General features: G+C 46.6%; 1 protein-coding gene across 1 annotated transcript; it reads left to right on the top strand.

Moving 5' to 3' along the window:
* Positions 1–1,823: 1,823 nt before the first annotated feature.
* nudc (nudC nuclear distribution protein) lies at positions 1,824–8,006 on the top strand. The gene is made up of 9 exons (XM_004074405.5): positions 1,824–2,021; positions 2,959–3,036; positions 3,113–3,325; positions 3,408–3,482; positions 3,558–3,671; positions 5,636–5,830; positions 5,899–5,982; positions 6,052–6,170; positions 7,821–8,006. Exons 1-9 carry the CDS (start codon positions 1,824–1,826, stop codon positions 7,870–7,872), a joined length of 1,128 nt encoding a protein of 375 aa, XP_004074453.4. The 3' UTR covers positions 7,873–8,006.
* The last annotated feature ends 9,957 nt before the right edge of the window (positions 8,007–17,963 follow it).

Here is a 17,963-nt window from a genome sequence, read left to right as displayed (position 1 = left end):
GACGGTGTGCTGTTTTAGCTTCAGACAGATTTGCACAGGATTCTTTTTAGTTGAATGAATATTCAATGGAGGAAAAAGGTATCTTCTGTTATACGTTTATGTATTTTGGTTTGCATCACGAGCTCACGGTTGTACAAACGTTCATCTGATTGTATTTCATTCAGAAGAGTGGGGAATTTTTTTTTCTTAGAATATTTAGTGCAGCAGCATGAAGTCCAGGTGAACCTTTTAGCTCATAAGCTTCTGATTTCAGATGATTTTCTTGTAATGTTGACTGTAGTTGGTTCTTCAATCAAAAGTAGCTTGTTTTTATTTGTTTGTGTGTTTTGTTCCTGGCTCATGTGGTTATGATGAACGTCTGTAATCTTTCATGTGATCTGCACATTTCCCATCGTATGGCCCAGGAAAAAGAGCAAGCATGTGTGTTTTATTGTAGGTTAAAAGAAACCAGATGTTCAGAAAACCTCTGCATGAAAGGTTGATGAAGCTGAATGCAGCACAACAGTTTGTCTGCATTCTATGTTTTTCTTTGCTTTAAAATGTTTTCAATAACTTGTTGCTTTTAAATCTGTAAACTCTGATTAAGTGAAATAAATTAAGTGAAACTGGGAACTCTTTTACTTTTTGCTAAAAACTATAAGAATTATGTTTTTCATCCGATTTCAAAGAATTTTAGATAAATACTCAGTCTATTCCTAAATTTTAAAAAGCAACACAAAAGAAAATAGGGTTTTATTTGAATAAAACAGTTTGGCAAGACAATATGGTAGAAGTGTGGGCATGAAGAACTGCAGAAGAACAAAAGTTTGTACATATAGGTTTAAGGAAGAGGAGAAATTAATCTTTTTTTTTTTTAATTGTCTGTCAGTCTGCCTCAGAGCAGCAGTGGATACATCAGTAGTTACAACCAAGCATGAAGGAATAAAGGACCCATTATAAGCACTTTTACCGTCTGGAAAAGCACAGATAAGTCCAATCCATTATTATTATTACGTTTTTTATAAAATAAATGGAATTTCAGTGCAGCATGAAACCTGCCTGTCCTGTCCTGATGAAGAGCAGATGATGAGAGGACCTCCGCTCTGGGGTTTTCCATGTGAGCCTGGAGCTACAGCTGGAAGAACATAACCCTGTTTCACCTTTTGGAAAAATAAGTTTTCCAAAAACATAGTTTGTATTTAAACCGTGGTATGATGACGTCACGCCGCTGCCCATCACATCTGCTGCAGTGGTAAACAACAAACTCTACTGATGCATAAACCACAGGTTTTATCTGTAGAAGAAAATGTCTCCACAGCAGGTACTCGGACTAAAACACTCCAGACATTTTCAAAGAAATAAAAGAATAAGGATGTTGGCTCATAAATGATGTGCATGGAGTTCCTGTTTTTGTTAATAAAGACATTGCTTTTAACCAGTGAGTTTGTTTGGAAAGATCTGTTTAAAAAAGCTTTTACGGCAAATGATTTATTTTTATTTGACAAATAAACTATGCATTGTTTTAAGCATGGCTAACATGTGGCACATGTCAAGTTTAATGATCCTCCTCAAAACCATGGTTTTAACCCTTTTTCTAATACGTACACAAACTTAGAAAGGTATATTTTCCAAAACATGAAAACATTTTTTGAATATAAAATTATAGCGTCTAAAAATGTTTGAAGTAAAAATAGAATTTATCTATAGTTAAAACTGTCAGACTTTTAATCTAGAAGATTCCTTCCTGCGCAGGGAACTTCCGGTCCCGCCTGAGCGGAAGCTCGATCGGATTGGACATTTCACTTGTCATTTAAAAGGGATTGCTCCAATTGGTCAAATCGGCCATGGGCGGAGTTTTGTTTCCAGGAAGTGCCAAGCGTGATCAGAGCCTCTCACTGCCGCGCCGAGGGAAGTTTTCTCTTGTTTCTACCAAAAGTCTTTCTTCTTTTTCTGAATCCACCACCAACATGGGCGATGAGGAGGAGAAGTATGACGGCATGTTGCTGGTTATGGCGCAGCAGCACGAAGGAGGAGTGCAGGAGGTGCGTAGATCCGAGATGCTAACGCCGAAGCTAATCATGATGGGCTGAAATGCTGAGGAGCCGCAGCACCTGGTCAACATTGACACCGTTAGGAAGTCTGGAGGATTTTCAGTTTCAAATCCACATTGCTTTGAGCTCATTTAACTATTCTGCTATGAAAAAGTCGTTTCCTTACGGAGATCCCCACTAAACGTTCAGTTTCCTTCAATTTGATGTTTTTTGACCGGATACTATACCTGTGTATTCTCAGTAATGGACATAACATCTTTCAAAACTTTGCTCTTGAGAACCAGTAATTTAAATAAGCTTTACTTTAGAAATATCTTAACCTTATCATAATTGACCAGACATTTGTCTCTTTCTTAAAGTTCAGCTTTTTCAGCCTTCTTGGAGCATGTTTACGTCAGAAGTCCAGAGTTTTAGTCTGCAATCAGCCTCCAGTTAGCAGCTTTAGTTACTGACTGCAAAGCAATTCCATGTTCTCAAAAGGAAATTCATATATTTGTTCTTTTTCTGGACTAAATGACTGTTTTTCATCAACCTCAGTGGTGAATTGATTCATTTTTAAAATCTGAATTATAAAATAACCTAATAGGATTTCTGTCTGTTCCTCAATGTTAAATTCCTCATGTCAGATACTTGAAAAAATGACATCAAAATGACTATTTGACTGTATTGTGTGTAGCAGAAGTCTTTTTGCCCTTTGTGTGGTAAGTTAAGGTTTTGTTAGGAATAATCGTTGCTGGGGAAATAGAAAAAATATACTTTTTCTGAAACATTTGGAATGTTTAAATTTAAAGCCTGAGGCGACGGTTTAATCCCAAAGTGTCCAGGTGAGTTGGGTGTGGAGGACAGAGAGGCTTTGTGGTTGAGAGCTCTGCACCGTCCTCTGCAGAAAACCTTGGCCTGAGCTCACAGCCTGCTTTTGCTTCAACAGTTAGTGAACACGTTCTTCAGCTTCCTCCGACGTAAAACAGATTTCTTCATCGGAGGAGACTCTGGTGCAGCAGAGAAGGTGAGCGGAGCTTCTGCCTGTTGGAGATGGACGGACGTGTTGTCCTCCGTTCACCAGCCTCTCTGTCCTCTTTCAGCTGGTCAAAGAAGCCTTCGATCACCACAACAAGTTAGCCATGAAGGCCCAGAGGGAGAAGCAGATGAGACAGGAGAAGGAAAAGAAGGAGAAAGCTGAAAGAGCCGCCAAGCTGGCAGAGGAGGAGGAGGAGAGGAGGAAAAACCAAGATGGACCCAGAATTCAGGAACTGACAGACGAAGAAGCAGAGAAACTGCAGTCTGAGCTGGACAAAGTAAACTCTTTGATTCTTTATGAAGGTTGATTTAAAGAAAACAAGTTCCGCTGTGATGTTCACCTTTCTGTGTTTTTAAAAGCAAAAAGACGACGAAAAGGAGGAGGGACGAGCAAACGCAGAGAAAACGCCGGACAAGGCAGACAAAGAGAAGGGGGTGAGTGGCGCTCTGCTGGTGATGAAGAGGACAGCTTCATCTCAGGCTTCATCTCTGGCTTTTTCTGTGTTTCAGTCTGATTCTGAGGAAGAGGAGGACGAGAAGGACAAGGGAAAGCTGAAGCCAAACTCTGGGAATGGAGCAGATCTGCCCAACTACAAGTGGACGCAGACGCTGTCTGAAGTCGATGTGAGTTCTTCATGATTCACACACACAATACATAAAATGGTGAACGCATGGAAAGGAACACGAAGGCCCCCGTCACTAAAGGCTGAATCCGCCCCCGTCACTTAAGGCCGACTCCGCCCCCGTCACTTAAGGCCGACTCCGCCCCCGTCACTTAAGGCCGACTCCGCCCCCGTCACTTAAGGCCGACTCCGCCCCCGTCACTTAAGGCCGACTCCGCCCCCGTCACTTAAGGCCGACTCCGCCCACGTCACTTAAGGCCGACTCCGCCCACGTCACTTAAGGCCGACACCGCCCACGTCACTTAAGGCCGACTCCGCCCACGTCACTTAAGGCCGACTCCGCCCCCGTCACTTAAGGCCGACTCCGCCCCCGTCACTAAAGGCCGACTCCGCCCAGACAATAAATGCCGACTCCGCCCCCGTCACTAAAGGTCGACTCCGCCCCGGTCACTAAAGGCCGACTCCGCCCCCGTCACTTAAGGCCGACTCCGCCCCCGTCACTTAAGGCCGACTCCGCCCCCGTCACTGAAGGCCGACTCCGCCCCCGTCACTGAAGGCCGACTCCGCCCCCGTCACTGAAGGCCGACTCCGCCCCCGTCACTGAAGGCCGACTCCGCCCCCGTCACTGAAGGCCGACTCCGCCCCCGTCACTGAAGGCCGACTCCGCCCCCGTCACTGAAGGCCGACTCCGCCCCCGTCACTGAAGGCCGACTCCGCCCCGGTCACTGAAGGCCGACTCCGCCCCCGTCACTGAAGGCCGGCTCCTCCCCCGTCACTGAAGGCCGACTCCGCCCCCGTCACTGAAGGCCGGCTCCTCCCCCGTCACTGAAGGCCGACTCCGCCCCCGTCACTGAAGGCCGACTCCGCCCCCGTCACTGAAGGCCGACTCCGCCCCCGTCACTGAAGGCCGACTCCGCCCCCGTCACTGAAGGCCGACTCCGCCCCCGTCACTGAAGGCCGGCTCCGCCCCCGTCACTGAAGGCCGGCTCCTCCCCCGTCACTGAAGGCCGGCTCCTCCCCCGTCACTGAAGGCCGGCTCCTCCCCCGTCACTGAAGGCCGGCTCCGCCCCCGTCACTGAAGGCCGACTCCGCCCCCGTCACTGAAGGCCGACTCCGCCCCCGTCACTGAAGGCCGGCTCCGCCCCCGTCACTGAAGGCCGGCTCCTCCCCCGTCACTGAAGGCCGACTCCGCCCCCGTCACTGAAGGCCGACTTGAAGGCCGACTCCGCCCCCGTCACTGAAGGCCGGCTCCTCCCCCGTCACTGAAGGCCGACTCCGCCCCGGTCACTGAAGGCCGACTCCGCCCCCGTCACTGAAGGCCGACTCCGCCCCCGTCACTGAAGGCCGACTCCGCCCCCGTCACTGAAGGCCGACTCCGCCCCCGTCACTTAAGGCCGACTCCGCCCCCGTCACTAAAGGCCGACTCCGCCCCCGTCACTAAAGGCCGACTCCGCCCAGACAATAAATGCCGACTCCGCCCCCGTCACTAAAGGCCGACTCCGCCCCCGTCACTAAAGGCCGACTCCGCCCCCGTCACTAAAGGCCGACTCCGCCCAGACAATAAATGCCGACTCCGCCCCCGTCACTAAAGGCCGACTCCGCCCAGACAATAAATGCCGACTCCGCCCCCGTCACTAAAGGCCGACTCCGCCCAGACAATAAATGCCGACTCCGCCCCCGTCACTAAAGGTCGAGTCCGCCCCGGTCACTAAAGGCCGACTCCGCCCCGGTCACTAAAGGCCGACTCCGCCCCCGTCACTTAAGGCCGACTCCGCCCCCGTCACTTAAGGCAGACTCCGCCCCCGTCACTTAAGGCCGACTCCGCCCCCGTCACTTAAGGCCGACTCCGCCCCCGTCACTGAAAGCCGGCTCCGCCCCCGTCACTGTAGGCCGGCTCCGCCCCCGTCCCTGAAGGCCGACTCCAGAGGTGAGGGCTTTCTGAAATGCTTTAAACTCTGCCCACAGCTGTCGGTGCCTTTCGACGTGAAGTTCCGCATCAAAGGGAAAGACGTGGTGGTGGACGTCCAGCGGCGCTCCATCAAGGTGGGCCTGAAGGGACACCCTCCGGTGGTTGAAGGTCAGCTGTACAATGAGGTGAAGGTGGAGGAGAGCTCCTGGCTCATCGACGACGGGAAGGTGGTGAATGTCCACCTGGAGAAGGTGAGCCTTCGCTGTAGCCGGCATGGCGCTCCGCGGCCTTCAGGCTGATGGCGTTTTCTCTGTTTCAGATTAATAAAATGGAGTGGTGGAGCCGAATCGTGACCACAGATCCAGAGATGAACACTAAAAAGATCTGTCCTGAAAACTCAAAGGTAAGGGAATCTGTCTGCGTTTGACTGGATGCCGGGTCCTTCATGTCCTCGCTGCTCCCCTCTGAACAGCTGTCGGATCTGGACGGAGAGACGCGTGGGATGGTGGAGAAGATGATGTACGACCAGAGGCAGAAGTCCATGGGCCTGCCCACGTCTGAAGAGCAGAAGAAGCAAGACATCCTGAAAAAGTGAGTCTGTAGTTTCAGTTGAAGACAAGTATAATGACCTCAGTTTTTTCTGGGTTCAAGGGGAGGTCATTAATTGTCATCCAGGTCTTGATATCACTGATGCAGGCGTTCAGTTTCTCTATCTGGTCATTCTGGTCAGGCTTCATGGATAAATACAACTGCGCATCGTCGGCATAACAATGAAAATGAATGCTGTGTTTCCTGATTATGTTTCCTAGGGGTAACATATAAAGCGTAAACAGGATGGGTCCTGAAACTGAGCCCTGTGGGACTCCATAGTTGACTCGAGTGCACTGAGAGGAATGGCCATTTACATTAACGAACTGATACCTATCGGACAGATAGGATTTAAACCACTGGAGAGCAGATCCTCTGATCCCTATGTCCTGCTCTAATCTATGGAGTAAAATACCGTGGTCGATAGTGTCAAAGGCTGCACTGAGGTCCAACAGGACCAGAATAGAAAGTAGTCCCTTTTCTGAGGCCAATAACAAGTCATTAGAGACTCTAACTAGTGCAGTTTCCGTACTGTGGTGAGGTCTAAACCCCGACTGAAAGTCTTCAAAGTGGCTGTTGTCCTGTAGGTGGCAGTAAAGCTGCTTAACTACAACTCTTTCTAGGATTTTAGAAATAAAGGGCAGGTTTGATATCGGTCTATAGTTGGCCAAGATGCTAGGATCCAAACTGGGCTTTTTCAGAAGAGGTTTAACAACTGCATATTTAAAAGACTGTGGCACGTAACCCGTTTCCAGAGAGGCATTTATCATTGTTAATATGGGATCATTAATTAGGGGAAAAGTTTCTTTAAAAAGTCTAGTGGGAATTGGGTCTAACAGACACGTCGAGGATTTGGAGGACGTAATAATTGATGCTATTTCCGCTTGATCCACAGCAGTGAAGCAGTCTAATGTTACAGAGGTTTCTATGGATGCCTCCATTTCTACCGCTTCAGCCTGTTCTGGGCTGATAGTAGGAATAACTTGATTTAACTTATGTCTAATATTTGAGATTTTACTATCGAAAAATGTAAGAAAATCATCAGAGCTGAGAGAAACAGGAACATGTGGTTCTACTGAGCTCTGACTGCGAGTTAATTTAGCAATAGTGCAAAAAAGAAATCTTGGATTATTTCCATTCTCTGATATTAAGGTTGAATAGTACTGGCTTCTAGCTCTACGCAGAGCTTTTTTTTTAATTTAATAAGCTATGTTTCCAGATATCCAGAGACTGCTCTGAACCGGAGCGGCGCCATTCTCTTTCCAACTTACGGGTTTCTTGTTTAAGAGAACGAGTTTCAGCGTTAAACCACGGTGCTACTCGGTTTTGTCTGACGAACTTAGGTTTCAAGGGGGCAACAATATCAAGTGTACTCCTGAGGGCTTGTAAGGCATCATGAACAAACAGTTATTTATACTAGGACTGATACTATGGGAGCTGGTCTCAGAGTATTTTCTCAGAATATCACTAAGTACTGGCTGAACTGTGTGTTTAAACTCAGACACAGAACGGTCAGTTAAGGTTCTTCTAAGGTGAGCTCATTTGTTTTGGTTGAATGTGACCTGCATGATGCCCAGTTCAGTGATGACTGACCTTTGACCTGCATGACCCCCAGCTCAGCGTTGACTGACCTTTGCCCCGTTTCCTCTGCAGGTTCATGGCTCAGCATCCAGAGATGGATTTCTCCAAAGCCAAGTTCAGCTGAGTTCTGCCTTCGTGTTCCCGCTCAGCCCTCCCATCATCCTCTGGGGCGGAGAAGCTGTGTGTTTGTTAACATCGTCTCTCTTTGCGTGTCGTCTAGATGTTTTGAGTTTTTAAATAAAATGGTTTGAAATGAAAGCTGCTTGTCTTCCTCTTCCCTGAAAGGACGTCTGTGAGGTGGAAGGATTCCAGCATCTGTCTGTCATTTCATTACAGGGTGAAACAACGTGTATGTCTCTGTTTCCGGTCCAACCAAGTGCAGAGCAAATAAAAGTATGATTACAAGATCTAGCTACATCCACTTAAAATAGAATATGCTAATAAAGAAGGAAACCAACAGTTCTCAATTCAATGTTGATCCCTGGGTGTCAGGTGACAGTAGGAGGAGACTTAGGAGGGGTTTAGCTGCAAAAACACTAACTTGGAGCAAAGCATCCCTGAAACAGAAGCGTTTAAAACTTTCTAAACTTAAAGTCGCCGTGGCCAAAAGTTATGAAAATTACATAAATGTTGAAAATTGGAAATGTCGCTGCTTAAGTTTTAACAGCATCTGCATAAACTCCAGCATGTTATGAAGACTTGATCAGATGAACTGCATTCTCCGTCTGGGCCGTGAAAATGAACTTTATCCCCAAAATGTCATTGCTGAGATCATTTCAGGCATCGTATTGTTAGCTCAGGAGAGAATGCTGACGATCACAGGATCATTCTGTCAGGCTGATGAGGTTAGAATGGCAGACTTGACATGTTTAAAGGAGGGTGATGCTTGAAATCATTGTTCTTCCATTGGTTACCATGGTGACCTGCAAAGGAACGCGTGCAGCCATCATTGTGTTGCATAAAAATGGCTTCACAGGCGACGATATTGTGGCAGCTGAGTTGCACCTACATCAACAATATATAGAATCATCAAGGACAGAGTCTGAATTCTTGCTAAGAAGTCTTCAGGACGTCCAAGAAAGCGCCAGGATGGTCTCCTAAAGACGATGTGGGATGGGCGTGCCACCACTGCAGAGCTGCTCAGGAACGGCAGCATGTAGATGTGAGCGCATCTGCACGCACAGTGAGGCCAAGACTGGGAAGAAGGGCAGCAAAGAAGCCACTTCTCCCCCAAAAACATGGAAATAAACAAAACTGCATTTGACTCCAAAACTATATAGTTAAGTGTTCACCTTCACCCACAAGATGGCGCTGTTACCTCAGTAAAAGCAGTGCTCTGGTCCTGAAAACGGAGCTCAGATTTGATCAAACCGCATCTTTATCAACTAAAGGTAAACGTGGTTTGTCAAAACATCTGCATGACACAAAAAAGCCTTTTTAACCCAAAGTTGAACGATTCTTTAAATCCTTTTCATGTTGGCGGCCGTGGTGCAGCGGTAGGGCGGTCAACCCATTATCGTAAGGTTGCAGGTTCAATTCCCGCCTTGCATGCCCATGAGTCAAAGTGTTCTTGGGCAAGACACTGAACCCCACCTTGCCTCTGGTGGTAGGCGTGTGCCTGTGTTTGGCAGCAGAGCGGCCACCAGTGTGTGAATGTGTGTGTGACTGGGTGAATGGGTCTGTGACTGTAAAGCGCTTTGTCCTTGTAGGTAGAAAAGCGCTAGATAAGTATACGCCATTTGGTTCTGTTGATCAGGGGCCCTGAAGATGCTGAAGGACTTCAGGTGGAGGAAGATGATGGTCTCCATATCAGGGTCGACGGCTGCTCTGAAGAGGAATGTGGGTCTGGACCGCAAATGGAGACCTGCTGGAAGGCCTGGCGCTCATTTAGCTGTGATCATGTCAATGTGTGACTTAGTCATTTTTGGTACAAACATCAGAACTGCAGGAACCAAATGAATGAGGCTGAAGCTGTTGCAAACGTTTGTTCATTTCATTGTCTTCAACAGCAGGTTAACAAAACAAAAGCAACATTCAGATTCTATTGGAGTCATTATTCATGTCCATTTCCATGTGATGGAAACTCGATCAATGAATGCTTGTCCAGAACTTCTGTCCATCTGTAAACTCGCTTGGTCCCGTTCAGGGTCACGGGGTCGAGCATGAAGGCGGGACCCACCCTGAGGCTCCCTGGTCCTGACATTTGGTCTGAAGATGTTAAATGAGAGCAGATTATCCTTCCCATTACACTAGGATTTAGAGGAATATTTGTATTTTTGTGCAGAAACTGTCCGTGTTCTGGTATTAATGTTCTGCAGAATTCTGTTTGGAAGAATCCAAACCTCTGATGGTCTGCTGGTTTCATGTGGAAATATCTGTATTTGAACACATGACCTCTTTTCACTGAGGGATTGAAATTTGCTACTTGAAATCTGATTAACCCTTGTGCTATCCTAGGCACTTTACCGTTGGGAGTTGGGTCATCTAGACCCACTAGACAGTGCTCTGAACCTTTTTTCTTCAATGATTTGTGATCTTCACTGGTGTCCATGGATTACATGAAATCTTTCCACCTTTATCCACTTTTGTCATGGTAGGGAGAACACGTCACTGTAAGGGGGGGGGTCATCTAAGATAGCACAAGGGTTAGAGCAACGGGGAAGATCTGCTGTGCTGACGGGCTGCAACCTCAAGCCCTCTCAGTTGCATCCAAATGCAGGCTGTGGACAACATTTTTCCTCACCTGCCTCCTCTGATCTGAATTCAATTTAATTCAATTTTGTTTATGTACCTCAATATTACAACAAAAGTTGTCTAAATGGGCTTCATACCGGTAATTGTGTAATGAACTTCAATAATAAAGAACATAATGTCATAGAATTCAATATTTAATGGATAAACCAAACTGAACTAACTAAACTTAACTGGCATCTCTGCCCTTAGACCCCCCTTCTCAGTTAGGAAAAACTCCTAGAAAATAATCGGATTCTGGAAAAAGAAGGAACCTCAGAGGTGTCCACGTGATGGAGGGATCCTCCCCCAGGACGGACAGGCGATGTACCAGAACTCTTTTTGAAGAATTAGCTGATCTAACTCTACAACTACATGTTTGAATAGTCCAGCAGATGGGTGGGGGAAACAGCTGGGAGCGCGAGGCGCGCCAGAGACGAGGTCCACGGTCAGGTACAGGAGCACGGAATCTGGATTCACACCCACTCCCCTGGAGGGGCACCAAACAGAGGCATGCAGAAATAACTGATCAAGAAGAGAGGAGAGACGGAGAGTAGAAGTACATGAGAGTAGAGGACAGAACCTTAGTGCACCATACGTTCCCCGGCTGAAGAGAAGAACATCATCATCATACATTCTCATTTGGAGGGATTCTCCCTTTGAGCACAAAGGAGGCATTTTCTAACTGAAAACAAGAGTCAGAAACCTCTGCTGACATCTCACCTGGAATCAGCTTCACAGTCGATCACCACCTTACATTAGTTTCTCTAGTTTGCTAAGATCTTCTCTGTAAACCACATGTTCCTGAAATGTTCACATATTCCCATAAATATTCAACACGGTTCATAAAAAGCTAGAACAATAAGAAACTCTTCTAACCCTTGTGCTATCTTAGATGACCCCCCCCTTCCATTGACGTGTTCTCCCTACCATGACAAAGGTGGATAAAGGTGGAAAGATTTCATGTAATCCATGGACACCAGTGAAGATCACAAATCATTAAAGAAAAAAGGTTCAGAGCACTGTCTAGTGGGTCTAGATGACCCAACTCCCAATGGTAAAGTGCCTAGGATAGCACAAGAGTTACTGACGTTAGTGTGAAGAGCCACCAGCGTTCACATGAAGGAGTCTTTCAGGGGTCTTTGAAGCAGCAGTTTGGAAGTCTCCGGAGCCTGAAGGCACCGCGTTGGAAATCTCTGCTCAATGTTAACTGCTCCCAGGACCAGTTTGCGTACAAGTTTTGTCTGGTTGTGTGACTGCACACAGAGAGGTGGACAGAGTGTCAGCATGGTGAGAGGCTCCCTCAGCAGCAACTGGAGGAACATGCATTAGCTTCTGCTAGCTAGCTGCTCTTCCTAATGTGTGAAATTGCTCATGTAGCTCAAAAACACTCTTCAAACAGCTGTCCCATCAGACACCAGCGCTTCTGCAGACACTGAGAAGTCCTGAGTGCCGATCCTGGGCCAGACCTTTCAAAGGGAAAGCAGCAAGGCCACGTCAAAGGCCGTGACCACAGAATGAAACCACATCTGAGTTGTTCTTTGAAAATAGCAGCATGTCTCAGAAAGGAACCTCCTCTATAATATGAATGAAGTTTCTCAGCAGAAATGTTGTCAAAATAATCGTTTAGTTACAGCTCTGATCAGAGTAATCAGAGGAATCTGAAGAAATCTCTGTATGGAGAAGGAAAGTCGAAAGGATGTATGAGTAAAACATCCTAGAAAGACTTCAGACTAGAGGTGATGGGAGGATCATACATGAAGGTTTGCTGCAGGTGATCTCTTCTACATTTAACCGGGGCTTCCAACAAACCACTTCCTGTTCTGATCCGAAAACGCAGCAAAGTGAACATTTCTGATCCGTTCAGGACAGATTCTGCGGGCCGGACCGGCCTGTGCAGATGCATCCATGAGCTCTTCTTCTTTGTTGTGTTTTCAACCAAAGCCTGATGAGAAGAAAACTGCCAAACAGGCCCCAGAGAAGCACCGCAAAAGTCTGAAAGTCTAAAAAATGTTCTTTAAATAAGCAAAAAAGTAAAAAAAAAAAAAAAACAGCCTGTGATATGAAAACTGGTCTATCCATGGAAAACATGATTTTGCTGTTGAAAACCTGAATGATAATGTTTTTTTCTTGAGAGACAAAAACCAAGACCTTCTTTACTTGAGACAAGGGTCTGTTTACTTTCTTAAGATGGAGTTTTGGAGAGCAGACGATCTCAGGACGCAGACTCAGGCTTGCTGTTCAGACAACTAAAACAGAATTGTTGTTGTTACTTTTGTGTGGAAGTGTTTGGTATCTCTGGGTGAGCCATCGTCCCTTGGTGTTGACGGGCTGACGGGAGGCCTGCAGGGACTGCGGTTGGGTGGGACGGGGCCGGGGGCCACGGAGGAGGCAGGGTCTGCTCAGCTGAGAGCAATGTCTCACCAAGGCTCCAGAATTTCTTCATTAACGGGACACACAGACATCAGAGGCACGGACCGGGGTTGTGGGCCGGGTCGGCAAACAGTCCTCCTCGCAGCTGCGTCGACTCGCTCTTCTAGACTTGACGACTTGGATGTTGGCAGCGGCCTCTCGTAAATCACCTGCATGGCCCCTCACAGCGTGACTCACAGACTGCGGAGGCCGCTTTGACTCACCATAGGCGGGTTAGCGGATTATTCCCAGAACCAGATCCACGAGGAGATGCTGGGACCCAGCGGTTCTGTCATCTTCTGGCTTCGTTAGAACACGCTCTCCCACCAGAAAACCGCAGTGACCCCGGCTGAAGTGTCCACACCTGCGGGCTGGGCTCGCTCTGTAAAGCGTATTTGAAGCACACTTCCAGGGGTGGAGAGCAAAGTTCGGCTCCAACTGTCAATTGGTGAAGGCCAACAGTGGCTGCAGGTTGGGGTGTGCTCTGCCCAGCAGCCGCGGGGGGGACAAAGGCTTGAGTCAGCACTGGGCCTCGCTTCTACACACACTGGAGCCAGAATGGCCGAACCCAGCAGGACCTGTTTACCGCTGCGACTGAGCAAAGACCCTCAGCAAACATCCTCCTCTGGACAGCTGCTCATAAAGCCTCACTAACACAGGAGACACGAGGAAGGGCCTTCTGCAGATGAAACCAGCTCAGAACCCGCCTGTAATCCGCCGTTATCTCCAGTTTAGCAGACGTAATCCCCTAAACCCTCACCACCCAACCAATGAGACGTGGCAGAGATCAGAAGTATCTAGATGTGGTGGTCGGAGTCTAAGGAGGAAAAGTTGCAGTGTTCAAGCCTCGTTTCTGAAGAACCTGCAGCAGAATTTAAATGTGAGCCTTTCTAACTGTGAAGATGACAAAACAGGGAAAATAGAAGTGACAGCAGGAATCTGCATCTGTTCTGCATGAGTCCAATGTCTTTAGTTTCATCTCTAATCTGCTGCAGTCTGTCTGTGATCTGTCCCTCTGAGAGGGTCCCGGTCTCTGAGGACAGACGGCTGTCCGTCCATGTCCTGAAGACTTGTTGACGGTTTCAACATTCAGCTGAGGATGAAGGTGACCAGAGTGCAGCTCCAGCAGCAAAGATCCACTTCAGTTCAAAGGGAAGGCCTTCTCTTGCAGCGGTTCTGGGCTGCAGGAACCCTTCATGCTGGGAAACTGTTGTGGGTTTTGGCTAAACACGGAGCTAAACTGAAGGTCCAGTTCTGGACCCTTTGCAGAATTTCCATGGTTGGTCCTGACTGATAGAACTTGTGGAGTTCAGCCCCATCCCCATACCGGAACCGGAGCTTTGGCCTTCAGCTGACCTGTCAGAACCACCACACCTCAGACTAACTTTAGGAAGACCTTTCTCTCTAGCCGCGGTTCTATGTGCAAAATGTCTTTGATCTGATCAGAACTGAACTGTGTTCATGGGCCCAGAAAAATTTGATCTGATTATAACAAACGTTTCCATACGCCACACTTTCCATCAGCATAAATCATTCTGACATGCACAGAACTCTCTAAAATACCAGAAACGACCAAAGAAGAAGAAATGTTGAGTTCTGCTGTAAACAAACAAGCTGCAGTGGAAAGAGTTGATCTTCTAAAGGTGATTTTACTGTTGTTATGGTTATTATTAGGTGTTGGAAGAAGGGTTAGGAGTAGGTTAACACGTGCCAACATCAACATTTATCCGTGGTTGTAGTTCAGATTCATGTGGTCAATGCTGCAATCTGCATCTTTGCTGTAAATATGTGGGAACAACATCAGCCTTTATTTTGTCTGGACACGATCGGAAACATGAATTCTCATGATTGTTTGCACGGTTTCTCAGGGCTGCACAGCATTTCTGCATTCAAAAGCCGCCCCGCCATGAAGCTACGAGTCCGGCTGCTCTGCTCAAGAACACACGTTTTTGTTGTTTTTTTTTGCGACCAGTAGTAAAATGTGCATTATATATATTTGATCAGCATCAAAGCCTTTTGGAAATGTACCAAGCAGATACAACAGAGTACTTAAAGGAATGTTTTACGATAGTTTCAATCTCCTTCTTAATTTCTTTCCAAAATTCACAGATAACTGGGCAATCAAAGAAAATATGTGAATGATCACCAATTTTTCCACATTGCCTCCAACATAAGGCTCTGGATGAGCCCTTGGCAAAATTAGAAATCAACAGAGGTGTGTGAAAAAAACGCATTTTGATTTTCTAGTCAAACTCTTTCCATAGTTGGCTATTAATTCCTGTATGGCTGTCCTCACACAGTTTATCCCATTGTTCATCTTCTATTATGCATTTAGATTCCAATTCCCATTTTTCTTTGATACTATATGTATTCTGTCTGGTGGCAGTTGAGAGTCTCTTATACAATGCGTTGGAAAGTTGGAAAGTTTTTTTCTGCGATTGTAGTAAAATATTGTTCTATGCAGTTTGGGGTTTTATTGATTCTGTCTCGCTCTTTGTGCTTCATGATGTAATGCCTGATTTGTAGATATTTATAGAAATCATTCGGCAGAAGACCAAATTGTCCTTGAAGCTGTGAAAAGGACTTAAGTTCTGTTCCATTGAACAGCTGGTTAAGAGTTAGAAGGCCTTTAGTGGCCCATGTCTTAAAGGTGGGATCCCACATTGAAGGCGGAAAGTCTATATTACCGACAATAGGCATTGCTCTGGAAATTGAGCCTGTATCGAGTAACATTTATTTAACTATCGTCCAAATCTTTAGAGTATGTTTGATCCAATTATTTACAATTCTCATTTTGTTGACAGATTTTAGGTCAGTAAATGGAAGAGTACACAGCCGCACCCCTTTAGTTTCACCTTGTTCCACTGTAATCCATTTTACTCCCTTGTCCTCTCTGATCCAGGCCACGATCGCTGTCAACTGAGCTGCCCAATAGTAAAGTTTTAGATTTGGTAGAGCCAAACCTCCCTTATTTTTTTGGCAAAAATAATGTTTTCAATTTAGTTCTGGGTCTTTTTCGCTGCCATATAAAGTTATAGAGTTATTATTTTTACTCAGATTACTTTTGTCCATGTAAACGCAGCTAATGCCCCCACCTCTCTGTGACGGTAAAATGTTGAACTCTAAACGCTGCAAACAGCAGCAGCCTCTGTCAAAGTGATCTGCTGAGCTGATGGATCAGTGAGAAGACTGGCTGTTGCCCATCGTAATTTCTTGCTTTGATTTGGTTAAAGTGTGAAAGTCAGGCTTAAACAAAAGATACGTCTAGATTTTAAGGTCACAAAACCTCGAAACTGAAGGTCTTTTTTTTTTTTTTTACAAAAGGCAGCAAAAGTTTAAAGGTTTACTTTTGCAGCAGTGCTTGTAATCTCCATCCGTTTCTCATTTCTGATTCTGACCTTAAACATTTCTCCACCAGCCTCTCAGTGGTCCAAAACTTTCCAGCTGCACACAAACGTGGAGCGCGGTGGAGGCCGGGCAGACGGGGCCAAGCTTGCCCTCCCCAGCTGCCGGTCACATTGCCGCTTCGTGACTGTTTGCCCGTGGCCCCGTGACCCCCCCCCGGCTTTCATTTACACCTGGGTGAGGACCACTCCATCACTGCTGCCGGCCTGGCACACATACACACATCACGAACGCTCGGCCTCGGTATGAACTGACCCAAACCCAAACACGGAGGCCGTTCTTGCCTCTCTGTGTGAAGCTCCAAATGACACCCCCCCATGCCAGCAAACCCGCATAGGTTCTGGAGATGTTCCTCAGCAGGTCTCCTGGGTCTGCCGGATCTTTGTCTGAGCATTAGAAGGCTGCCAGCGGTTCCTGGACGGTGCTCACATGCAGATCTGAGTGTTAGCCGTACGTCGCACTGCACCGCAGATTATGACAAAAGGGTGTCAGCAATGGGACGAGCCCCCACCGGACTCTCAAGGGTGGACTTTTCCCCATCTCGTCGTCATTTTGGTCGCATGTCAGAAGCCGTGTTCATTTCGCGTGGCTCCGCTGCCGCCGTTATTTAAAGAAAGCTGATTTAGTGACAGTGTCCTGCTTTAGAAGGAGAGCTGTGAGGCTTTTGAAGATCTTTCAGAAACAGCTGTGAGCTCAGACATGCACCACCATCCTGCAGCTTTGGTCCAGGGCTGCAGTAGGAACAGGAAAACTGGGTTCAGAGGTGGACGGACTCAGCAGTAATGGAGAAAAAGATCAAAACACTCGGCAATGGTGGTGAAACCAGAAAACACACGATACAGATGAAGCTCCAGCCTCACTGGACTGCAGGCTGCACACCTGAGTCCAAACCACCTGACCTTTTAGGAGGGGCACTTCCTGGTTCAGGTGTGGCAACATTCACTGATGAAGCTCTGCTTCCACTGACAGGATCACAGATTACACAAGACAGACATTTGTCAGACTGGCTGGAAATAAAACGTTAAAAAGTCCCGCCCTCATTGGGTTTAGTTTACTTTCACATTACACTTTCAAGGATGGACTAAGCCTCTTGGATGTCCAGCAGTTACAAATATTTTTAAGGGCAGAATCGCAGAAAAACAATCACCAAAAACATAAAAACAATCCTTCACACCTGAAATATGACGCTGTAACATCATAATAATAGTAACGTTTTTTAAGAGAAAAAAGTCAAATCTGTCAACTGAGCGAGATGGAAAAGCTTGTAGATAGAAAATAAGCTGCGTAATATTAAATAATCCCAATAGAAATGATTCCGACACTCAAACAAGTGAATTGGACTAAAACGTAAACCCAGAACTCTGGAAACATTTCCACATTTGACAGGACTTAGACTGTGCTGCTTGTGGATGAATGACGAGGATTTCTTCTTGACTGGAAACACTTTTTTCAAAAGCCAAAGAAGCCCAGCAATGTGTGAATATGACAACACATAGACGGTGTGATGTTTGTTCTCCATCTAAACTCAGCAGCCGGCTGGAAAATGTTTGAGGTGAAGCCTCAACAGTGACACTTCAGTAAAAGATCTGCTTCAAATGGAAATGAGACACCAAGAACATCCTTCTGAGAAAACTAATAGTTTTAATTTATTATTTAATGACATAAATA

This window comes from Oryzias latipes, chromosome 11 (assembly GCF_053564925.1).
Source record: "Oryzias latipes strain Hd-rR chromosome 11, Olatipes_Hd-rR_3.1".
Lineage (NCBI taxonomy): Eukaryota > Metazoa > Chordata > Actinopteri > Beloniformes > Adrianichthyidae > Oryzias > Oryzias latipes.
This window is presented reverse-complemented; position numbering and strand designations above follow the sequence as displayed.